Below are 25,860 nucleotides of genomic sequence, written 5' to 3'. Positions count from 1 at the left end.
GGCTTTGGAAGTGCCGGAATCTTCGGCGTTACTCCTCTTCCTTTTCCTTTTTGGAGAAACAGCGGGAGGAGGAGATTGGACCGACGTAGTGTCCTCGGAAGATCCCGCAGACTTTCGAGAATCCACGGGATCATTCACAAAAGACGGAGCTTCTTGATTGTCATCAGTGAAGAGGAGGAAGGGAAGCCATAGTAGGATGGTTCTGCAGGAAAATAGCGACAAAAGAAAAATTAGAGAGATATCAATACAATGAGATGCAGGGAAAGTTCGGAACAAGATAAAAATTCGAGAAGACAAAATACCTCGGGGAGAGGATTGGCGGAGCTGTATGGTTCCACGCGGCAAGAGGAGGGAATGGGATCCTTCTTGTTCAGCGAGGAAATTCTTCGAATCAGCTTCTCCAAGTCCTTCACGAGAAAGATCATTGGAGAGCCTATTGGCGTCATTTTCACCGACATACGTCCAAAGGGGATTTTTGCGAGCTCGAAGAGGCTGCACTCTAATCCTAAGAAAGTAGGCGAGTGATTTGAACACCGAGACAGCTCTTTGCCTCGAGTATTTTGAAGCCGATGAATACGAGACATAAGTGCTTACTGTCGCCTTTTTCTCTTCTTCGGAAGCTTCGAGCATCCCGGGAGCGGCGGCGTTGAATTTTGGCACTTCCGTCGAAAGGGATTATGTTGTGTTCCACAGAATTGGCACTTTCTTCGTGTATGTAGAGCCACCTTTTGCGCCATCCTTGGACAGAATCGAGAAATTTGACGTCGAAGTAATCAACGTCGGTTCGGACACGGATAACAACGCCGCCTATGTTATAGGTGGCGTTGTGGAAGCCATTGCGGCGGAGGCGAGAAAATGCGTTTCCACGAGCCCGATTAGGAGGGATTCCAAGGAAGCATTCGCACAACGTGATAAAAATGGAAATATGGAGGATGGAATTGGGGGTCAGCTGAGTGCGGTTGAATCCCATAAACAAAAAGTAGGCCGCGGAGGAAATCGTGAATTGGGGCAGAAAGGCCGCGGATGAGGTGATCAACGAAACTAACCCGGTACTCCATTGGAGGGTTTGGGTAGCTTTCTTCGCTGGGAAAGCGGATGGCGTCTTCTTTCTTCATCGAGGCCAAGCCTCTTCAGCATGTTGACGTCTTGGTTGGAGATTTTAGATCTCTCCCACTCAAGATCTTCAGCGGCCATCTAGGACTCTGGAGTACTGTGGCGAGTGAGTCGCGTGCGCGGTGGCATCAACGGCACTGGAAAAACAACGTTCGTGTGTGCGGAAGATCAAAGAGAGTTGGGCGCAGGGGAAGTTTTTGCAAAGAGGAACAGATGTGCGGCGCAAGCGAAGGAGTGAACCGAGGTTGAAGAAAGGTTTATATAGGAATCGGGCGAAGCAATGCACCGTTGGATGAAGAAATCGTGTGGTGAAAAAAAGATCTTGTAGATAAAAGGGTAAAAAGGTATTTTTACTGAGATGGAATAGAACAGGTGTTACCGTACGTGCGCCAGGAAAAGCGGAGGACGTGTGTCCCCCACTTGCACGACGTGTTAACGTGGTGGAAACAATGGACCCACAAGGCAGAAAAATCCCGACTATTAATAGAGATGAAGTGAATTTGACTAAGGGAAGCGTGCCGACAAGAAAAATAAAAGAAGATTGGCGACAGGAGAAGTTATTTGAATACTTCGGGAGCCTTTGGTCAAATACAAGTTTTTGCCCAAATGCTCGGGGGCTACTTCGATAAAAGTAAAATTTCGAGTATGGCAATATAGAAATTTTGGGAGCCTACAACCAAGCACAAGTTCTTGGCTGTAGCCTCGGGGGCTACTCCCATCGGGAGCGCTGTTCGCGCACCCGAGAGATGAAAAGAAGATCATAACGGGAAATAATGACAATATAGTGACAAGGTGAACTAAAATGTTGAGCCTACAACCAAGCACAAGTTCTTGGCTGTAGCCTCGGGGGCTACTCCCATCGGGAACGCTGTTCGCGTGCCCGATGAAATTAAAAAAGAAAAAAGATAGAAAAGCAAGAGAGTATATTTCGAGTTATAATTAACTCTACATGTACTCCCATCAGGAGAGCGATATAAGTCATATTTGACTCGATAAAATGCCATTCCAGCAGCCGGAAAAGCACTCGACAATATATTCTCAGAACGCCAAAGTTGTGATCAATTTCTGAATGCCGCAAATTTGCGAAGGTAAGACCCCAGATCCGTTCTGCTGGGCGTGGCATCGCCGAAGACTGCGCTCCGCTACTTTTATCCGTATCAACAGATACGAAGAAAAATCCTAACGGACGCGTTAGGTACTCGATAAATTTGATCGGGACTCGACGAATGGTAAGACCTTAAGCGGCACCTGTCGAAGTTTGCACCGGTATCCCGAGATCATGTCCGGGGACGTGATCTTGAAGTAGGTTTTTGCGGATTGCCACTAGAGCAGTTAACTAGTACCCGATCCGTCGGATGAACTAGCCCCAATTACCAGTATCCCTGTACAATATAGAATTTTATATGAAGAAATATAAAAAAGTTAAAGCTCTCGAATAAAAATAAACAGTGGAGATTTTCCATGACTCTACGATTCAAGCAAAATCTCGGGGGCTACTGACATAGGCATCCCAAATGGGCCTGCCAAAGATAGTACCCGGGGTTTACTGAAGGCCCATTACCCGAAGAATAAGAAGATTCGGGAGCCCAAGATATATTAAGGAAAGTTAGAGTTGTAATAGGAAGTGCTATTTGTAATCTGGCGGGATGAGTTAGAAACCGTCCCGGACTCTGTAACTTGTACAAAACGAAACCCTCGGCTCCGCCTCCTATATAAAGGGGGAGTCGAAGGACGAAGAGATCCTCGAATCATTGTCTGCAAACCCTAGTTTTCATAATCGTCGAGTACTTTTCGGCTGAAACCTTTGAGATCTACTTGCCCTCTACTTCCAACTAAACCCTAGCCTACAATTCATAGGCATTGACAAGTTGATACCTTGTCACTTAGCCTAACTGAGATTGAAATTTTATTTTTATATGTGACCAAACTAATATCGGTGTAACACCTTACATCGATTTGTTTGTCATTACCCCATATAAAACTATATATATATATATATATCCTTGGTTCTTCTAAAGCACACAAGGATATTCTTACTGTTTGTCCAATGATCATCACATGAATCATTCTGGTATATGCTCCTAACCTTTTAGAGCATAGGACATCTGATTTTGTACATATTATTCGTGATCTAAAATCACTCATGTGTTTTTACTCATCGAGTGTCAATTATACTCAAGTCTTGTTAAACCTTCGCATGAAAAGAACACCTTCTTAATATTTCTATATTGAACTTCTTCAATATCCATTCTATGTACTTTGACTTAAACTTATTATGTGTTTCAATCTATTTTCATAGATCTTGACACTAAATATGTTTTAGTCCATATCCTTTCATTAAAGTTAATTCTCAATGAAACCTTTTAATCAAGTATATAATTACATTATTTATAACCAACTATATGTCATCTACATAAGTATTATAAATATGTCTCAACGCTCCCACTTAATTTCTTGCAAATGCAAGCCTCTTCATCGTCTCTGATGAAATCAAAAACTCTTTGACTATTTTCATCTGGTGAAGATTCCAACTCCGTGATACTCACTTCATCCAATTGAAGTTCGTATACCTATCTAGTATTCTACGGACTAGCAAAACTATTGGTTGTATCTTGTATACACCTTTAATACACACTTTTGTTAAGTAATGTATTTTGCCATCCTACTAGCATATCTCATAAAAGAAATATGTAGTGATTACTAGAATAATCCACATAGACTATAAGCATCGCTACGGAAGATCTAATCTTATCGTAGTCAACTCTTTGAACTTTGTCGTAAACAACTTTTCGACAAGTCGAGCTTCTTCAAGGATATTTCATCCAAGTCCATCAATTTTATAGATCCATTTACTTTCAAAAAAGTATTCATCTATTTTGGATTTCATGGCGTATAGCCATTTTAACGGAGTTAGGGCCCATCATAACTTCTTTGTATGTAGTTGATTTATCATTGTTCAAAAAAACAATCCTTTGTCCACAAATCATTTATTTGATCACAAAGTAAATCATACCTACAAAGTTCAATAGGTACTTTGATCTCCATGGCTAAAACATTTTGTAGTCATGGGAGCTATGATCGATGTGGCCGCTTCCGGAACCAATTCCGATGCTGCGTTACTCTGATCATTATGCTCAGGTTCATAAACCTTATCAAGTTCTATTGTCCTCCCACTCAAATACTTCGCTAGAAACAATTTCTCGGAAATAAGAAACATTGACAAACACTTTTGTCTTTGTCTTGTGGGAAGAATTCCCAATCAAATCTCTGGGATAACCAACAAAGACATTTATCCGATTTTGGTTGTAAACTTATTTACTTATGCTATGCATACCAAAATTTAAGAAAAGATTATCAGGGTTCATAACCATGCCATAACTCGTATGGTGTCATTTCAACGGATCATGATGATGCTCTATTCAGTGTAAAAGCGGTAGTCATTAAAGCATAATCCACAAAAATATAATGGCATCAATATCATTGATCCAACAAGATTTGGATACATCTCTTGGATACTCCATCATCACTATAATACTCCAAGAAACGTGAGTTGTAGAATAATTTCATAACTCTCTTAGATGTTCGCTAAAACTATAATGGCATCATAAGGACTAGGTAACTATGTATCGAAAGCTTATAGCAAATAACTTAATGACGTGATCTTATGCTACGCTTAATTGGGTGTGTCCATTACATCATTCATATAATGACATAACCTTGTTATTAATAACATCCAATGTTCATGATCACGAAACCATGATCATCTATTAATCAACAAGCTAGTTATACAAGAGGCTTACTAGGGACTCCTTGTTGTTCACATAACACACATGTATCAAATGTTTCGGTTAATATAATTATAGCATGGTATGTAAATATTATCATAAACACAAAGATATATAATAACCATTTATTATTGCCTCTTGGGCATATCTCCAACATGGCGGCGGTGCTCCAATGGTTGGAGCCAAAGGCGGCCAGCGATGGCACCTCTGCTGCCTCTTCAATAAAGCTCTATTGTTGCTCCAATCTACTAATCGTTATGTATCTGATTGGTGGCTGTCATGGTGATGGCTGCTGGAGGGATATGGCAAGATCTCCATATGATCCGTGCGAAGACTGAACTGCAGGAGTTCCTCGGAGATCATCAGCAGGGGACCTGCGAGAGCCTGAGCTGTATTGCCCTTGCTCCTCATGGCCGAAGGGCGACCCTCCTCAGTCCTCAGCCATGTCTTGTTGGTAGTTCCTCCACCTCCAAGCATGATGCCATTGCGGAGGGCTTTCAGCTACTCTGTTCTAGCGCTTTTCGGCGTCCTTGTCCCAAGTGATCCGTCACCGGCGGCGGCGGTGCTCGCCAGGATATCGAGTGGAGAAATCTGTTGCACTGGAAAAGTATCAGATTAAGTTTATTCCTTATGTTTCAGGGTCTTCTTGGTAAAAGTGTAGGTCCTGGTTGCAATTCATTTTCTATTTTGGGCCTTGTTGTAATTTGTAACCCACCTCGCGAATATTTCAATTACACTCAGCCTCTGCAACAACGCAATACCCTAATGGTAGTATGAATGCGCATATCTAAAAAATAAGAAGGCGCTAAAAAAGATACAGCAGCAACATAAACACCACCATGACAACACTTAAAGTTCAAGTTCTTCAAAAGCGACGCCTTCAAGAAAAACAGTGGACAAGCACCGTCACCGCTCGATCATAGATCTTAGGTTTTCACCTAGAAGAAAGTTCCCGCTCTCAAAACAATGCTTTGAACAAGGTCATTGCTAGACACAACCAGTTAAGGCCAAACCTTAAATTTTCAGCCTCAAATATAGGATATTGAACTTCACTTGTGCTAACGCCCCCACTCGAATGTCGCTGCTATATATGAAGCCCGAAACACCAAGAAATTTCACCATCGTCGTAAAGCCTCGAACCACCAGCACTAGTCCTCAAAACTCAGATTTCTTGCCGCTCTCCGCCTCTGACTTCACCATGGAAACAAAAAAAACACATGCCCCATGATGACGACAGATAGCAGAGCTTCACGCTGCTCCCTCCTGAACCCAAACGGTTGGAAAGAAGACTGGAACGCATGACGAAATCCCATCCGACCAACGATCTCCAGACATGAGTCTCCCAAGGGAGTTTGTCGTCGGAGCCTTCACGAACTCGACAATCCGGTCAGATCAAGGAGAACAAGCATCGAGTAGATATTCGTCTTGTCGTGGGAAGAACCCTGGGACCACCACCATTATTCTTCGATGTGAACAAGCATGCCTCGACGCCACGATCCACCGCCGAACGATGACAAAGGCGGTTCAGAACCTCCATCGCAGTAGGAAATGGCAGACCCACATCTAGATCGAGCCCGTGCGGGCTCGCCCGGCCGGTTGCCGGCGACCACCGCTCCTCGTGCCGCTGCGCATCCACGGTCCAGGCGGTCGCATCTCGTCGTGAGCACATCGCCAAGAGGGCCACCACCACGCACCCCAGGAGCTTCACCTCCATGCAGAGAGGATCCACCCGATGCGCTTCCTAGTCCATAGGTGGATCCTCTTGGGGCCATACTAGGCCATGGATCGGTCTTCCAAAGATACGAGCTAGATTAGTGAGGTATTTTGCTAAACTAAAGTTACTGAGGTCTTAAATTGCTTACATTAGTTGGTCCATTATCTTGATTTGGCCAAGATTATTTCGGTCGGCTCGTCCTTCAGTGGCTGTCACGGTCCGCCATTGTCCTAGCCCCCCGTTGTTGACGACCGGGCGCTGCCGCCACCAAAAACACCAACAGTGGTAGCGACCAGGGAAGCCACGCGAGGTAGATCTTGTGCTGAGGTTGTTGCCCTCGAGAGCCGCCGCCGCGGACCTTTCACTATTTTAAGAAAGAAAAAACAAAACCTAGACGGTGGTGCTCATCGGCCGGTTAACTGGCCATATTTGCAATCAGAGTCTGCTAAGAACATCTCCAATCACCCCCCATACGGCGTCTAGAAAAGTCGAGTTGCCGGCCGTATGGGGGGCACTGGCTCAAGATTTTCAATGGGGGGTTGTTTTCCCAGCCGTGCCCCCTAAATACCCCCAAAAAAATTAAAAACGGCGAAAGTAGGAAGTAGATGCATATATATATGGCATGAACAGAGTTCGCGCCAACTCGATGATCACGACGCAATTCAAGTTCATACATTGGAACATGTTAGAATAGGGGAAAATAAGTACTTAAAGTCGAGGTGGTTGTAGAAGATGTTGTAGTCGCTGTCTTCGTCTGAGCTCTCGTCCTTGGGCTCCACCTTCGGCGGCAGCGCGGAGGAGCTGCAACCTTAGCCAGGGTCACTACGGCGGCGTGGTGGAGACTCCTCCACCTCGACAACGCTGCCAAGGCAGAGCGCGCGCTCCGCCGCCTCCTTCTTCACCTCGGACCTCGACCACGCCTCAAAAAAGTTGTCTGTGGCCGGTAGCACATCGTTGTACGATGCGAGCATCGCCACCCGTTGGGCCAGGAAATCCTCCGGGTCGTCGGCGGCTGCGAAATGGAGCTGCTCCGCCGGTTGCGTAGGCGGCGGCGTCCACGCCGCCTCATCCACCTCTACTTTCGGCTTCTTGAGCCTAGAGGTGGAGCCGTTGTCGTCATGCCTTTGGGGGCGCGGGGTCCCGGACGGCTGCGAGCCGCCGATGCGGAGGCCGCTGCTCGCGAAGGCCCTCGACGAGGACCTCGAAGATGAAGAGGAGGAGGACCCGACGCCATCTCCGCGGCGACCACCACCGTGGGAGCGTCGGGAACTCCAGCCACGACTCGTTTTCGCCCGCGATGTGCTCGAGGATGGGGGCAACATGCGTTCGGGCGCGCCCCACCAGATCCAACGCGCCAAGGAGTTCTTATTCGGTGACGGCATGTCATTCTCGTCGTAGCGGGACAACTCGAAGAGGCAGCGCTGACGGAAGAAGGAGTCCCACGCGTCGGCGTTGTATAGGTCCCAGCATGGCTCCGACCGCCGCTCCAGTGTGAGACTCGCGGTATTGCGCGATCATCGCTGCCGTGTGCGCATTGCCGCGCGGCTCCAGCGGGATGGGGACCCCCCGTGCTCAACCTCCAATCGTCTGGAACGCGCATGTCAGGCGGGGCCATATACCCTGCCTCGTACAACGCCCGGGCTTCCTCGTGGAGGGTACGTCGGTTAAAGCCGTTGGCGGCGTGCCGTCTCCCTCAAAGCGTGTGGCCATGGACGGTGGTGGCAGTGCTAGGTTCTAGGGTTTGTGTGCGGTGGAGGGGAGATAAGGCGATGAGATATGAATAAGAATGACGAGAGGGAAGGAGGGGGTACAAATAGGCGGTGGAGCCGCGTAGGGATGGGTGGCACGGCATTTACACCGCCGGCTACCATTAAAGCGACGGGAGGTTGTTTGGATGCCGCCGCTGATGGAAAAGCATGTGGCGCGAGAGACGAGGCTTTGATGCCGAAATATCTCGCTGTCAGATGAAGCCCACCAAGCATACCCGTTCTACCGGTGCCCCCGCCTGCCCTACTATAAGTTGGAAGTGTGATGTGAACGCCGGCAGCTAAAACACCTTCTCCCAACTCAAAAAGAAGTTTGAGGTGCGCGACTAAAAGTAAAAAGGTCACCAGCACCTCCCATAGATGTTTGAGGGGCTCTGGAGACCGACTGATCCCGTCTAGACGAGCGCGCGCGTGCATGTGCGGATCCTGTTACGAGATGAACCCCCCATGCGAGCCCTAACCAGCTCTAGGGATTGCTAATTAGCGGGGCACGTGCATTTGTTTAGTGGAGTTAATTAATGGCGAACATCTCAATCTTTAGGGAGATTTGGCGGCAGTATTGTATCGCCAAAAGTCTGTCGCTTTGTCTAAAGAGGGATGAAGCTAGTAGCAGAGTATAGTAATGGCAACGGGTTAGATTAAGGGGTGCCGTACGGAAGAGCCTGGATGCTTCTGGTTGCTGTCTGTGCCAGCTCGCCGTGGTCCACGTTGTATTTTTGGACCGAGAGAAGATCTAGACATCCGATCTGCATTTTCGGAAAGCTGTGCGTACGTACGGTTCAGGCAAGTTCTATTTCTGGGGTCGTTCATTCCTGCAGATTTGTTTGCAATTTTGCATGCACTTGCCGTTGCTTGCTGCGGCAGCTCCGGGTTATTTTGGTCTTTAGGGCATCCCAGCGGCGCGTGAGCGACTGTTTGTGTCCGCGCGGACCGACGACGCAAAGTGACCGGGCCGTCCGCGGAGACGCAAACCTGGCCCAAATATGCGCCAGGTTTGCGTCTCCGCGGACGCTCGGCGGTCACACGGAGCATCCGCTCGCGTCCCCACGGACCCTCATGGTAGCGACCTAGGTTCGATCGGCCTCGAATTCACAACGCGCGCCCGTGTGGCAACCGCGGCGACCAACCGCCGCAATGGAGCGCCAAACCGCCGCGGAAGAGCAACCGCCGGCCTCTTCGTTTTACGCGCCGCAGTTAATCCGCGCACATTATAACCCCCGCGTCTACGGTAATTCAAGTTCAACCGCCTCCTTCTTCTTCTTCCTCTTCTTCTTCTTCTCCAACACCGACACGTCATGAGCGACTACACGCTGCCGTCCGACTCGGAGAGCGAGGGCAAGTCGCCCGGATTCCTGCATTGGTGGGAATCGCCGGCGACGCCAAGCGATCCGGGCTCCACGCCCGGCCTACCCTACCTCCACACCGAGCGAGGACGAGGAGGATGGAGGCGGCAATGGTAGCGAAGGCCGGGAGGAGGACGGAGGCGGCGCCGCGGCCGACGCCGACGACGAGGAGGAGGGCTAGGAGGAGGAGGAGGACTCCGACAGCAAGTTCGCCCGATTGGAGGCGCAGGAGGCGGCGGACGACAAGGCGGCGGCAAGGAAGAAGTCCAGGGCGCTGGCGCGGGCGGCACGTCGTCCGTTCACCGACGACGACGACGAAGACGCCATTTTCTTCCAGTTTCAACTCCTCGACGGGCGCGTCGTCCTCCAGTTCCGACGACGAGGTGACAAGCAAGAGGCGGAGGAGTTTCCACGACGACGACGACGACGCAGGGCCTTCTAACAAGAAGGCCAAAAAATAGTTTAGTTTATATATGTTTTTAAATTTCTTCTTCTTTGTATGTTAAATATGTTTGAATCTAGTCGATTGAAGTATCCGGTTAATTGTTTAGGCTATAATCGATTCGATTGGACCAACATGACATCATGAGTACATCTTTTTCGCGTTTAAAACTTGATCATTCAACAAAATTGAAAAGAAGTAGCATAAAAAAAACAGTTGCATGTCCAAAATGCGTCGGACCGCTGGAGGTAGCCCCCGACGCAAACGGACATTTCACCCCTCGCGGTCATTTTAACGTCCGCGGGGCGACGCAAACGGACGCTCGTGACCACTTTTGAGCGTCCGAAATGCGTCGCGGCGCTGGAGATGCCCTTAGGCTAATCCTCGATCTCACCACAGCCTCGTTGACTCTTAAGGTTTCCGCACGGGTGATTGACCGTAATCTCTGAAGAACAAATATCGTGCTCCATATGTAAGTAGCTGGCACGTACGTATCGTTTTTGCACGTCAAAACAGGTGCCGTACGTACGTTTTGTTTGCCACAATTTATTTTGAGAGAGAGAGGACCATTGCTCCCTAGCTAGCTATGGCATATATCTCGTGCAATAATAAGGATGCAGCGCCATGCCGCGATTGGTTCCAGCGTCGACAACGAAAGCGTCCTATCTCCAACCCCACAGACTTTGACATGCCATCCGCGAGAAACAATGCACCACGTGATCAATCTAGCTAGCAACACTCGGATATCCACCGGAGAGGCTGGCTTAGGGTTTCCGCCGCCTCCCTCAAGCACTTCCTTTTCCCCACCCAATCCTCACTGTTGCCGAGGCGCGTCGTCGGGTAAAGCCTGGCCGTTGTGCTAGGTGGTGGGCTCCCACGCCTTCTCATTCCGGCGGTTGGCGGCGCGGGAACGTGAAGGCCGGTGGTTATGCGACGCTCAGTAAGGCGCGGTGGCGTGGTTCCGTTGGAGGCGACGTGGGCGCGCATCTTCTCCATCGATGGCGCGGTGGTGGATGCATAGTTAGTGTGCTCGTGGTTTGGGTGGCCCCTTGGCGCATACAACTGGCGGTATGGGTCGTCTTCTCCTCTACGGGCGAGGAAGATTAGGGTGGCCGGACCCGTTGGGTGGCGGATGGCGGTGTGGGGGCCTGGTTGTCTGCATCAAAGAATAAAGGTGGCCTGGGGCGGCACCAAGTTATCAATCCGCTTCATGTCGACCACCTCGATCTGGACGCCGACGAGTTCCGCTCTTCTCTCGGATATTTCCACAGTTTGGCGCATGGCGCCGCTAGATATCTAGATCGTAATTGATGTGATCGTGCACGCCTTTATCTTTAGCCAGTGTGGCTTCATGAGGGTGTGGCGCGAAGTTTCGCTTCTCGTCGGTGCCATGGGACATATCTAAATATAGATTGAAATTCCAAGGTACAAGGTCTGACTTTCTTTGGTTGTACCTGACAGTAGCTTTGCTGAATGCATTGTTTTGTGAAATCGGTTTTTCTATGGGGTGAAAACCTAAGAACTTCGATCGGGCGACGATAATGGTTGTGCATGATTTCTTTCTTGGAGGCTTTGCTTATGGATATTCTCTTTTGTACTGCATGTGTTGTCTGGTTATTAGAGTGTTTTTGTTTTGAGTGTTTCATCACTGCAGCGGGTTTTTGTTTTCTAATTTTTATCTTTTTCTAATCTGTGCATCCTAATATCTTTAAATGTGTGTAATGAATGCAAACCTAGATATAATTAATATCTTCGTCATATTAATATACGGTATTCTTTTTATAAAATAGCTACTCGGAAAGCATTCTCCGGACTCCGTGTAAATCGCTGCGGGCAGAATCTCGCCCGTTACAAGGAGCCAATATCAGTGAACTGCCACGTACGTAATTCGGCGTGCAAGGGACTCACAGTTAAATCTGTTCACGTCACTAACCTGTTTCAAAAATGTACCTTATTACCACGGGAAACAATTAGCCGGACTTAGCGGGTACTAGGACGATGTAGATGGCGTCGTGGACAGTGATGGAAGTGGCAACATCACGCCCCATGAGCTGCCTGTCGGCAATTCGGCAAATTGCACTGTTTCACAAACTTAGTTGTTTTCATCGATGAAGTCAACTCGCCGCTCGTAGGTAACTCCGGTAGGGTGGTGCTTCAACGTCGCAATTAACGTGAAAAGTTAAGCTTCCTGTTCATCGTCGCTTGCTTTGTACTGGATCATGCATGTGCTAGCTCATACATAATCATGTCTCTTTTCCCATGGCATATCTTATCTTTCTGAGATCCTTTGCAGTTTTCTAATATATCGATCACTTGAACTGTCACTTTTGTATGTCAGGAGCAGTCGGTGTTGAGTCATCTCAAAATGAACCACACATCTTTTGTAGCAACTCCTGCTACGCCGATCCCTCTCTCTAAAAAAAGAACTCCTTTTAGGCCGTGGAATTGTGTTAGTGAAGACAGAAACACACTCGTTCCGCGGTGCAGGATGATCAATATCAATGTACACATGCACCCTAATTATAGGCTAATCTTCTACATACTATTCGAAACCAGCTCTTACAAGAACATCCTCACAAGATCTGCGGCAACCATGATCTCAGACATTTACAAACCTTGATGGTATGAAGCATGCATGTAGTAAAAAAAAAATGTTACAAGAAAATAAAATTAAAACACAAGCCATTGAAAAGTTCAGAGCACCACCTTCCTCTATGGGGCTCGCCTTGAGCAAAAGCTCGATGCCGTCTTTGGCCCTCCGGAATGAAGCCTGTGCCGGAGAAAGCTTGAAGAAACTTAGGTATGTGTATTGTTGATTCCCCATCTTCTTTTTTAACGAGCTTTCTCCTTTTAGACTTTTTTTTTCCTTTCGAGCCTTTCTTGTCTATTCTTCAATCAATTTCTATTGTAGCCTTAAAACGATGAGTTGCAACACAACTTAACATGTGTATTTCCATAACAAATACTCCATATATTTTGAATTACTTGTCGAGGATTCATCTAGATACACATGTATCTAGACGCGTTTTAGTTTACGGATACATGTGAATCTATATAAATCTACAACGTCGAATTTGAAGTATGAAATTCAGACGATCTCTTCGATAATGTTGGATGGTGCCTAGTAGCACTTGATCCCGTTTTGAAAGAAAATTTTCTATTCCTAGCTTTCTAAGAGTAGATGGCTCGCTATTATGTTTGTAGATTTCAAATTTTGTGAAAAAATCGTTTGCATTCTTGAGTGAGGTGAAAAACAAACTCCCAACTTTTCCACAAAACCTACGAATACCTTCAGAGCTCGATTGACTTCCGTTTTGGGGGGATGGGATCAAGAAATTTATTTGTAATTCAAGAATACCCTTATTTGGCAACCACAAAATCTGTTCTTGAATTCAATTGAGAATTTCATGGATTTCATCTCGTGCCCAACCTTAATTTATGATGGTACCCTATCATTTTTGTAAATTTGCCGAACAATATCATCACTTTCTTTTCGTTTCATTTATGCCAAACAAAAATGAAACGATGATGTGCTTCTCTATGAAGGCTTGCCGACGACGATGACGTGTTCTCATGCCATGCACCTTGTTGGAGGCATCGCCCCAAGACCCCCCCCCCCCCCCCCCATCCTTTTGATCCTTAAGTTCTGCCAGTCTATCGGCCCATCCTGGAGTCCCCGTGGGTTGCAGTTCTGGTGAGGTGGAGGCTTGTTGTTGTGGATATCGTCGTGGTCGCTCCGGTGCAACAGAAGACAAGGCTCCCTCAAGTTGGCGTTCCAGCTTGTTCTTTTTTTTTTTTTATGTTTTCTTCTGTTGTTGCTTTCGATCTACCCTTTGCATATGTGTGTTGTGACTCTTGATGTAACTCCTAGCAGATTAATACCTTGGCTAAAAAGTTGGGCTCATTTGAAGCCTTCCATCTTCTCGTGAAAACTAGGAAATAAAACAAACGTTTCGCCAAAACTCAGTGGTAGTAGATGATTCACTATGCTACATGCAGGGTCGTCCTCTTTGAATTTTCTAAACTGATTCCATTGAATTACTTCTATAAATGTTCCTAGACTACCCGGCCAACCAGGCCATCCAAAGGGGCAAACTCTCGTTGGTCGTCCGATCCGTGCAACAGTACATCCTTCCACTCCCGCAGTGATTTTCAGCCGTCCATTTTACTCTCCCCTCGTTCACTTTGGCTCGGTGCTGAGAAGTCCATGACAATTGGGCCCTTTTATGAGTGGGGCCGTGGGGCTGAGAGAAGAGAGCTGCTCCTTCGCGTCGCTCGCCCAGGTCTCTTTCACCCCTCACCCTAGCCTCACCGAGAGATACCTCTCCCCAATCCCGTGCCTCCCTCTCCTCCTCCAATCCAATCCTCCCCTCCCCCAAACCCGATCCGCCGCCTCCTCCACACGAGGGCCCCGGGCATGCGCAGCGACGGCCGCGTGGAGGTACTTGTGGCGGCCGGACCAGGAGCTGGAGGCGTGCAGGCGGGAAGAGGCGGCGTCACCGTTCCGCTGCCCCGGCGTGGGGCAAGATCGAGGCCTCCGACGAAACCCTAGCCGCCGAGCAAAGGGGCGACTCCGCCGCCATGGAGGCCCCGGAGGAGGTAGTGGACGCGGGAGGAGGCGAGGAGGAGCGGGTGGCCGGGGCGGAGCAGGTGCGGCCGGCCCGCAGGAGGGAGGCGATGGAGGGCGACCGGCGGCGACGACGGCGGCCTCCTCGCTGCTCGTGTTTCATCTGCTCGTCCAAGGGACTTCTCCCTGCCCTTCCCCGCGCCATCCCACTCTCCTCCATCTCGGCCGGCCGGACCGCATCGTCGGCGTGACGGTGCTGCACCCATTGTGAGCTTTCTCTCTCTCTCCCCCCTTCGATTTCTTTTATACTATACGCGGTATTTACTTGCCGCTGATTAGAATTTTGTCATGTATATATGACTTTGTCAATCTCTTTAGGTATAAGAATCATCCATTTGCCTCACATAATTTTATTTTGGGAAAACAGATCACTGGATATTTGGATAGTTTGCTCGTCTTGACATATAGAGTATTTTACTTTATTTGATGTAGATTCCAACTAAATCCATATTACTAGAGATGACCTTACTTTGATCAATCTTGACGTAACAAGTTGGTTACTGTTTTTTTCTTTTTTAATACCAGGCTGTGAACCTTATTGTGGTGTCTGTTGGGTTTTACTGGAGGAACAATATTTTTTCAGTGGACCTGATGATATCTCACACGGTCACACCTAACACATAGCTCAGATTAGTCAGTAACCATTCAAAGAATGGTTGTTAGTTTCAGCCTGCGTAGATAAATGGTTAATTGCAGCCTGGGTAGATATGGGGATTCCGCAATGGTGTATGTAGTTGTCTAATTTGTCTTCTTAGTGTCAGTTTACTAATAAAAACTCATCATATGCAGATTAATTTTGAGGGTCTGATACTTGAAAAATGGATGTGCATATATAGGTCGAAAACTTATATATTTATGTATTTTCTCTTGGTTTTCTTTTGATTTCTCCATTGGTAGTTTGGTAGTGATCATATGTTAGCTTGTAGCAACCTGATAAGGTGTGGGGGGTGTGCTCGGTGTTATCTCCGGCATTAGGTTTAAAGTAATGAGGTTTTGCAACTTTGAAGGAGCAATGCTCCCACAGTCAATCCTGGATTAAAGTAATGAGGTTCTGCAACTTGCTGGCTCACCCATTTATTTTCTTATTTTCTTATTATCTCTGTAATTCACTACCCGTGATAGCATTAATAAATACTCAATGTAGTATATTCAGTTGGACAAATTATTACTTAGGTTGAAGTGAAATTGCATTTTATGATGTGAATATCATATCGTTGTTTTTTTAAGTGCAAAGTTTACATTTATGTGCGAATGGTAATAACCCAACAAGGAGCTTATGTATTACACTAATCTTAGTTGAGCTATTATCATGTTGAACAGGCCCTGTTTACTATCTGCCATTTAGGTTTTCTTATTTACTTTTTCTTCCATAGATCCAAATCTTTCTTGATGTGATCTGTTCAACTTGCGCAAATTCGATTGATTTGTTTTTTTATTGGGCTTGGGATGGTTGTTCGCCCCTGCTGCGTGGTAGGTAAAGTATTTTCTTATTTACTATAAGTGGCTGCTAAATAAGAGGAATGCATCCAGTAGTGTAGAAATTTCAGAGATGCTCTTGAGCATGCAAGTGCTTTGGAGAAATACATTAGCTTAGAGGAGTGTGAGCCCCCCCAGTGGCAGCCGAACATAGGATTGTTTATTTCCAAATTTGTAGTTTTTTTTGAAATGTTTGTGATTTCTATTTTTATCACCCCGACAGCGACGCCGCCGGCTGGACATCCATGGCACACAATCCTTCGCCCTCCTACCTCGACATGGGCTAAGTTGTCCTTGACGGTGACCTTGACATTTCGAACCCATCTACAGGTATACCAGATCCCTCTTGTCTCCTCTTTGGTTTTGTGTGCACTCACAGATTTGGTTATACCTGGTTGGTCTGTCAATGTGTTTTGATGTTACACTTCAGATCCTTGTTTGGTGCCTGATGCAAATACTAAATGAGAAGTGCAGCTTTGGGGATTAGCCAGTTTTGGATATAGTTGTTATCTTACTAATAAAAAATACTCTACATGATTGTTACAGGTTAATTATGAGGACTTGGTGCTCCATTATCTCCTCATTTCACTTATGTGGGTGGCGAGGAGATCAGCGAGATGTCTCGCACCACCGGTGCACGATGACAAGATGGTGGGGCCTTTTGGCGTTCTTGCAATCCGGTTTCTTCGGCCAGAGTTAGGCGACCTTGCCAGCAACACCTCGTCATCTCGAACTTGTCACTAGGTATACCATCTCCCTAGGTTAGTTCGGCGACAAATGGAATTCATGATATATGCTTAGGTTATGTTGTTTTTTCAATGTTTATTGTTCATTTTCTTGGTGGTCGGCGCAGATGCAAAAGGAGAGGTGCAGATTCAGGATCAGTGGTGCATTGCTTACTAAAAAGAAGAGCTTTGAACAATTACTTTTGAGCAAAAGGACAGGTGAAAATTCGGGATGGATGATGCCTTTTCTTACTAAAAAGAAGAGCTTATGTTCTCTGCCAGTAATTCGAAAGCTTGACCTTGCTATTGTTTCTTTTGTGATGCAGATGGATTATCTCGATCATTGCCCAACATTGGACAATAATAATATTGCCCCTTCATACAGTGGAGCTGGAGTGCTTAAAGGATTTTTATTGAAAAATAATCCTCTTGATCTCTCTTCTATCTCCATAGCTCATATGTTGATGCTCCTCCCTTCCTCATGTGTGAGGTGAGTACTAATTTCACATTTTTTTACCAGAACAGGATTAGTTTGATTTCTGAGTGTTAATATTCTTGTTTATTCAGTCTAACACCGGGGAAGTTTCATATTTGTTCATAACAACTTGACTGTCAACTAAAGAATTGGATATGAGGTGAGATTCTGATACAGTTTGCCTTTTAGGTTGAGCTTTGGTGTGCAACTTGGGCTAATATTTGTTCTTCCGTTTGCGTTATTACCAACAATGATCGCATCTTCTGTGAGAATGATCTGGTTACTGACAAGAATGCGGAGCTCATCGGGATGCAAGATGCCGAGGTGGCCGGCATCCAACACCGTGGGCTGTTGGTGCTCCACCCAGCGCCCCACTTCTTGCTTGCATGCATGCCACCGGTCAGTTGTAAGATGCCAACGCCCAGGTAGGTATATGCTTCTAAATTCTATTTTTTCGTTGAGAATTGGGATGCATTGGTAATTTAGAAGCGCCCATTAACCCACTCGAATTCTTAATTTATGATTTTTTTTTGATTTAGGTACTGTAGGTACCAATGGGGAAACAACAGAAGAACGATGAGGGCATTGTCTCTAGGTTCATTCTTATTTCGAAGGTACATAGAATTCATCAGAACTACTGACATTATCCGAAGCGGCGGCAAATGCCGAGTGCCATAACGACACTAATCATCTTTATTCTTGTAGAATAAGTAGTCAAATCAAGGATTGATCGGCGAGTGATCAAGCAGAGCGATCTCGGGTTGTACGTGTTCGCGTTGAATCTGTTGAGTGGCGATCCCTTCATGAATTAAAAATTGTTGCCATACTTTGACACCTGCCAGTTTACTGGTTGCTATAAATTGTGAAGGAATCAAGTTGTGGGCAAATATTGAAAGGTAATGAATGATCCAATACTTGCCTTGTTAGTCCTTTCTTGGTTCTTATGCATTTTATATTATTATTTTGGTCCCAGCTTGTTGCGTTGATTGGTCTATATGGCCTGTAATAATTCAGTTGGCATGGACATGGGGATCTTGAGCCTACTTTCACTCCCACAAATGGTTGCTTTGGATATTAAGATGCCACTTTTATTTCGTCACCCATGCATTGTTTTGCATTCGAATTACTCCGCTAGATAATATTACCATGCCTATTATTAATGTGTCATAAAGACAAGCACTTCACCAGCTAAACCACTTGCCATGTGGTTAATATTTACGGTTTGGCCTTCAGAAATTTCAGATGGGAATGGTCTCCAAATTTTAAGAAAAGTTTGTTTGGGAGCAGTCATTTATTTATTTGTTATTATTCACTACATATCAAGTAAGCTGGTTGTGAAATTTACATTGACTTCTTGTGATATGATGTAGGTATTATTAGCCATTGACTCTATTTATGTTGCCTTTCGGCTCCACAATTGACCTGATTTAGAGTTGATCCAGAATTTCATTATATTACCGCAGAATGTGCCTCTGAACATAGTTTCAGTAGTAGTGCCACTTGGAGAGATCAACATTATTTGTTTACTCATCCAATGAAGGTCTTGCAGCATGACCAGTATTATGGTCAGTTGTCGAGTGCAACATCCTCCAGTTTTTATTTAGTTTCACATCAGAAAGTCAGTTTTCTCCGTGCATTGATGCATATGCACACAAAGATATGACAGGTTTTCGTGTCTCCATTTGATTCTGGTTCCACCTCGCCGGCATCATTTGTTGTGACAGACAGCCTCGCAGCGTGTGCCTTTTACCTACATATCTCTACATATTTATGATGGGTAAAGGGACGTCTTCTCAAGCCCACTCCCGTCTGTTTGGTTGCTAGAAGATTTAGGTTCACTCGTGGCATCCTCCTGCAACGAGTCTCCAACCTATCCCGTTCTTAATGACTTCTACTCTAGAGTACTAAGAAGTTGTGATAAATATAGAGATGATTCCTAAGGAGATCTGGCATATATATTTCTCAGTGCAGTTGAAGGATTGGTGCTGGTTGGAGGGTGCTCCGGTTCCTGCATGGTGAATTCCCTCCCAGGCATCAAAAGGTAAAGTACTGATTCTTTCCTCTTCCTCTAATTGATTTGTTCCATCACGCTGATAGAATTGTTGCGATTTGGCACTGGCATGACCTAATGGTTTGTCCGCTCACTAAATATTTATGTAGGTTAGAACAGTCATGGTGCAACGCCGTAAGAGGAGAGGAAGCTCTCGATTGTCCGTTCACGGTTCGGTGCCAGGATAGTAGGGATGCCCAATCCATTTTGGCCTTTTTTCCGTTGCTTTCTTTTTATTTCCATCTTGTTATTCCGTAAATTGTTGTATATACACTCGCTTCATGCCCGTATTTTTCTATATACCATGCTTCATGGCTGCATTTTTATATACATGTTTTCAAATTTTGCCCACTATTAGTATCGAAAAATAATATATTTCTGGCATTTCTTTTGCCAGCTGAGTTGGTCTAAAATAAACAACATAAATGAAGGTGGAAGAAATTAGTTTTAAGTATATTGCAGTTGTTGCTGCTGTTTTTGCTATTAGAAATGTGTTTGCAGACATGCTGTAGGTTTTCATTACAGTTTACGCTTTTCTATAAAAAAATTGTCGTACAATATTTATGAATGCCTTCTCATGCAGGCCCGAGTTCTCTATTGTCAAATCTGATTCTGCTATTTTTTCTATTAGAAATTTGCTTACAGGTATTGATGTTTTTTAATTGTCACCAGATTATGTCAATGCAGCCATTGGCAATATGAAAGCGGCTTCACAAGTTCGGTGGAGGGAGCTGTTATAACCCTAAATTCCATCAACACAAAACTGATCTACTTATACCGCCGTCACTAAACTACTGCTAAACTACGATATATGATAAATGTTGCACTTTTGTTTCCCTTCTACCTTTAGGGCGAGGCACAACGTTGGCTACACTGCGATATATGATAAATGTTGCACTTTTGTTTTGCTTCTACCTTTAGGGCACGTTGGTACGACTGGTAAACATTTGTAATAGTTTCTGGTTCTTGTGGTATCGGTGAAGCGGCTTAGAATCTCGAACCAAACTTTTTATCTTTCTCGCTACAATAAGTAGAAGCATTCCTTTTGGAATTACTAATTATCCATTTGCACTTCTTTTATGATGCTACATCTTTTGGTACAATGACCATAATTTGGTGCGGGAGTTTAGATATTGTCATATCTTATTGCACCACCTCAATGTAATGCTGACGGTTATATTTCTGAGCTAATTCTTAATACTAAAATAAGCTAAATCTTACAGTTTAAATTCTGGTGTTTGCGCGATAGCGCAACGGGCTGTCGAGGGAGTTTCCTCCAACGAACCACACTACATACTATTATACCTCACCATGGGACTCCCTGTTGGATACTATTCTACTCAATCCAAAAGCTCTACTCCAACCTCGGATGATGTTATAGCTCCCTTTACCACTACGGTGATGACATCGGCAAGAAGAGTACAGCTCTGCTCCAAGCCTCTGATACTAAAATAAGCCAAAACTTATGGTTCAAATTCTTATTGAATTATGCTATTTGTGCAATAGCACAACGCGGTAATTCGGTACTAAAATAAGAGAAACCCTATGGTTAGCCTTCGTCATTGCGCGATAGCGCAACGGGTCATCTAGTTTTCAGTAAAAACGAGGGAGAGGGAGAGCATGGGAGTCACACAAACGCCTAAACTTGTGCTTTATGCACCGCGCGCACATGCAGGACTGATCGTCATTTTTGTCAGGAGCGCACGAGCCCAAGCTCTTTCCACCCCACCTGGGGCCCGCCACCCACGCCCCCACGATGTCAGACCCGGGAGGCCCCCTCCTGCCCTGCCCGCCACCTCAGAGATATTTTCGGACGCCCAACTCCCACTGCCTCTCGGGCCCACCGCGCCGGCCCCGCCACCTCAGCAGCACAGTAGCGCGGCACGTGGAAAGAGAGAGAAGCGCGTGCGTGTTGGGCGCCGCACCCGCTTTCTTTCTCCCACGCGAGCGAGCTGCCTCGCCGATGATAAGCTAAAAAGCTGCCGCGCGGCGATAAGAAGCGGCACACCATCTCGCTCTCCCGCCGTTTGACCCGTCGCCTCCTCTCCTCTCCTCCGGTCTCGTGCGTGTTTGGTCCCTGTTTGTTCGGGTGGTGCCGTGATGAAGGACGGCGGCGGGAGGCAGCAGTGGCCGTGCGACTACTGCGGGGACGCGGCGGCGGCGCTGCACTGCCGGGCGGACGCGGCGAGGCTCTGCGTCGCCTGCGACCGCCACGTGCACGCCGCCAACGCGCTCTCGCGGAAGCACGTGCGCGCGCCGCTCTGCGCCGGCTGCGCAGCGCGCCCGGCCGCCGCGCGCGTCGCGGCCGCAGGCGAGGCCGACCCGGCGTTCCTCTGCGCGGACTGCGACCCCGGGTGCGAGGCCGCGGCGCGGGTCCCCGTCGAGGGCTTCTCCGGCTGCCCCGCGGCCCACGAGCTCGCCGCCTCCTGGGGCCTCGACCTCCTCCTCCCCGGCGGCGCCGTCGCCGCGGCCGCCGGATGCGGGTTCGGCACCGGAAACGTCCACGACGACGAGGACGCCTTCTTCTTCTCCAACCTCGACTACTCCATGCTGGTGGACCCGGAGATGCGGGACCTCTACGTGCCCTGCAACCCGCCGGAGGCGGTGGCCGCCGCGGGGGCTGGCGGCCGGCCTCTCAAGGGGGAGGCTTTGTGCCAGCAGCTCGCGGAGATGGCGCGGCGCGAGACCGATGCGTCGCCGCAGCCGCAGCCGCAGCCGCAGGGGTACTCGGATCTGAGCCCCCGCACGCCTCGCCGCTCCTCCACCGGCCGCTTGGCCGACAAGCAGCCGCTGCCTCCTGCTCCCGAGGCGCCCTCGCCCTACACGTCCCTGCTCATGATGCCGCCCGCCAACTGCGCCGAGCTCATCGGCAAGGATGAAGACGAACCTTCCCTACAGTGGGAGTTCACCGCGCCCTCACCAGTGCCACCCACCCAGGTAAGTAAAACGCATGAGAACAAAAAATCGTTACTTGTTGAAACTCGGGCAAATTACATTACAATTTGCATTGCCTTAAAGTAGCCGCATCGTTCATGGAGTAGTGGCCGAAAACACGCACTCGCATCACAGATTTTTCGGAAAACCATTAGCATCACATGGTCATGAGAAATGTTGGCATCTTATTTTTCAACAATAGATGGTCAAACAAGTCTGCTCAAGGCTCACCACTTCGTGCAGTTCACGCTTGTTCCATTTGTCAGTCAGATCGTTAAACGCAATCGTGACCTCTTGTAGGTGAAGGGATGGGATTGAAACTAGTACTGGTTTGAGTTGAATTAAGTTGCCAGTTCCAAAGCCATCCAAGTTTTAGCTTCCGTTCCTTACTTCCTTTGTAAGTATGTGACCTTTTTTCGATAAAGGGAATATATTAATATCAAAAGATATCAATTACATTCAGCCTCTGCAACAACGCAACACCCTAATGGTAGTACGGATGCACACAACCAAAAAAATAGAAAAGAAAACTAAGAAACAAAAGTCCCGCTACAGCATCCCAGGTCTAGCAGCAGCAATACATCCATCACCAAGACAACACCTACTCTCCAAAAGCGACGCCTCCAAGAAGGTTGTAGTATGTAACCTGGTGGTCTGCTGTGATTCTCATGAACTATCCAACACTAGTTTCTTCCTAGGTTTTGTCAACCACAAGAAAAGATTGGTTTTGAGTAGAGGTAAATTTACCATTCACCATTTATAGCACGGGTCTTTCAGCTTGAAAGCGGAGTAGATTCTAGTTGTCATGAAGGTTCATTGATCGGGCTGTTTTTTTTAGAGATATTGAATGCACAAGTTGGCCGATAATGAAAGGTGTCTTCTCCTTATCAATAATGCAAATTAGATTGGAACTTCTGAGATGGTGTTGCTATCACAATATGCAACCGTTCCTTGTATGATTTTGCATGTTGCTGAATTCTCTGGACTATTTGACTTTTTGAACATGGGATGGATCCTCAGATCTGCGCAAATTGGATCAAAGATCTTGATAAACTGATTGCAATAATATTTGTTGAATATCGCTATTTGTACAATGATTTACCTTATAAATAGTATAACTGGTAGGCCTATGCATGCTTGTAGTCTTGTAGAGTTGACATTCATGTAAGGATAATTTTTACTGAATCATATTTTTGTAATTGGATATGCTTCAACATCTTATAATTTATTCTTCAATATTAGTCTGTAATAAGCTTCTTGTGAAAGAAAACACTGACGATTCACTACTTTTATCCACACGACAGATATGGGATTTCAACTTAGGAAGATCAAGGAACCACAATGAGAACTCTGCACTCGAAATTGGATTTGGTTCAAACAGTGGAGGCTTTATGATAAAAAGTTACAATGACATGCTCAAGGAAATTTCTTCAGGGACAACGAAAGATCTGGAAGATATTTACGACTCAGGATACTGTGCAGCTGCTGAAGATATCATGTCAACAAATATCTGCCAGCTGCCATCGAAAAATGTAAGTCGTTTTCCCTGCTGTTTTAACTTTTGCAGACACTCCATGTGCTTATCTAGTGCATTCGGTGCCTAATCAAAGAAAGTGTTAACTGTTAAGCATGCTAGTATCACCCGTGCAAGAAAAAAATAAGTGTTATTAGCCCAAACATGTGATGACAATATCTGACATGCAGTGCTATAACAGTATAACCTCATACCTTGGTGGAGAGTCAAAACTTGACTGCTCTGGTAAATTATTTACAGATAAATTGAGTCCTCTACTTTACTGTCAGGGGCTTATTTGTTTTAATTCCTCAGTAAACAACACAGATACAATCCATATGCATCGGATAATCCCGATACCAGACAACTGGTTAAGGTAATTTTAGGAATAGGTGACTAAAATTCAATGTTGACAAGATACAGAAACGAACCTAAACGGCTAATCAAGATTGAAATGTGCATATTCATGGGGATACTGACATCTATGCAGTCATTCATCTAGCTATTAACTTTGCAGTTGACCACGCAACAGATCTCTCACTGATGTTGATGTGCCACTTCCTCTTCAATGGGTTCAGGCTGCCGTGTTCCTAATTTGATCTTATCTCTAAAATGGCTGTTCTTGTGAAAGTATGCTTCATGGTCCCATTTAGTGTGAACACTTTTAGCTGTCTTCGATCCCAGGGATAGTTATGGGCCACCATACAGATCCTTGTTCCATCATCTTTGGTCCACCAATTCATGGGTCCTCTTGTTTGTTTGTGAAGCATTAAGGAGCAATTTTGTCAGCGCTAATAATTCACTATGTTGAAAAGGCCCACCATGTGTTATTTGTTTTGCATAATTACAGAGAAGTACAGAGTATCCATCAATGATTTTTTTTGTCTACTGTTTTTTTTCCATGAAGAGAGTTGTTATTCATCTGTCTGCTCACGCAGTTGTGATACCTTTACTGATATAGCTCTTGCCCTCTCTTTGTTTTCTCTTTGCAGACGAGCACAGCAAGCAACAAGCGATTGAAGGTTAGCTCATGCACCTCGACGAATGACGGACCAACAACCTCTGGGAGCCACGTGCCTACATCAGGACCCTTGGTGAGCTCTTCCCATGACAAAGGAGCAGCTCCCAGTAGGGAGATCTCCTTTGGTGATCAAACCATCGTCCCAATTGGAGCTGAGAGGCCTACCACAAGGATGGACAGCGAGACACTCGCGCTGAACAGGGATAACGCGATGCAGCGGTACAAAGAGAAGAGGAAGAATCGCAGGCATGGACCAATGAGTTGCCCCATAATTACCTAACCTGTCTTCTCCATTACTCAGACATTGTCCTAATTCTATCAGCCTGCATTTCTGGTGTTCCCTGCAGGTATGAGAAGCACATCCGGTACGAGTCCCGGAAGCTTAGGGCGGACACACGGAAGCGGGTGAAAGGTCGTTTTGTCAAGTCGAATGAAGCGCTCAATGCCAGCAGTAATGGTGGATGACCCCCTCCTTCCTCGCCCTCTGAGCATGATGCGGTACATTGCTCAGCTATTTATTTTTGTCTTCGCCTTCAGCACCGTGATCGTCAGTTTACAGCAGGTCGTATTCACGGTGTTTTTGTTGTAACAGATCTCCCTCTTTCTCTCTCAGAATTCAGAAATAGCCAACTTAATTGTACACTGATATGAGGTATTGAGGTGCATATGTGATATGTTTGTCTTATCTGTCATGCTCCAACTATGAGGTGCATAAATTTTAGGGCTGAATTATACCACCTATGTTCCCGAATGACTACTCTCTTTGTTCACGAATATAAAACGTTTTAGACATTAACAAGTGAACAAGATGCACATCATAATGAGTGAGTCTACACATTAAGAGTAGACTAGGTGCATATATACCAAAGTAGATTA

The 25,860-nt window shown here is 46.3% G+C and overlaps 1 protein-coding gene across 1 annotated transcript; it reads left to right on the top strand.

The window, feature by feature from the left end:
• Positions 1-21,616: 21,616 nt before the first annotated feature.
• On the top strand, positions 21,617-25,478 carry LOC124707297 (zinc finger protein CONSTANS-LIKE 14-like). Its single transcript, XM_047238991.1, has 4 exons — positions 21,617-22,453; positions 23,755-23,982; positions 24,956-25,230; positions 25,332-25,478. Exons 1-4 carry the CDS (start codon positions 21,617-21,619, stop codon positions 25,447-25,449), a joined length of 1,458 nt encoding a protein of 485 aa, XP_047094947.1. The 3' UTR covers positions 25,450-25,478.
• The last annotated feature ends 382 nt before the right edge of the window (positions 25,479-25,860 follow it).

The sequence above is a fragment of the Lolium rigidum genome, chromosome 1 (genome assembly GCF_022539505.1).
Source record: "Lolium rigidum isolate FL_2022 chromosome 1, APGP_CSIRO_Lrig_0.1, whole genome shotgun sequence".
Lineage (NCBI taxonomy): Eukaryota > Viridiplantae > Streptophyta > Magnoliopsida > Poales > Poaceae > Lolium > Lolium rigidum.
The sequence above is the reverse complement of the archived record's forward strand: the minus strand, read 5'-3'. Positions and strand labels throughout refer to the sequence as shown.

Bases quoted from the DNA above. Each gene is read 5' to 3' on its own strand.
- LOC124707297 (XM_047238991.1), top strand. From the start codon at position 21,617: ATGAAGGACGGCGGCGGGAGGCAGCAGTGGCCGTGCGACTACTGCGGG. The intron at 23,983-24,955 runs GTAAGTCGTTTT...TTCTCTTTGCAG, and splicing joins GCCAGCTGCCATCGAAAAAT to ACGAGCACAGCAAGCAACAA. The intron at 25,231-25,331 runs GCATGGACCAAT...TGTTCCCTGCAG, and splicing joins GAGAAGAGGAAGAATCGCAG to GTATGAGAAGCACATCCGGT.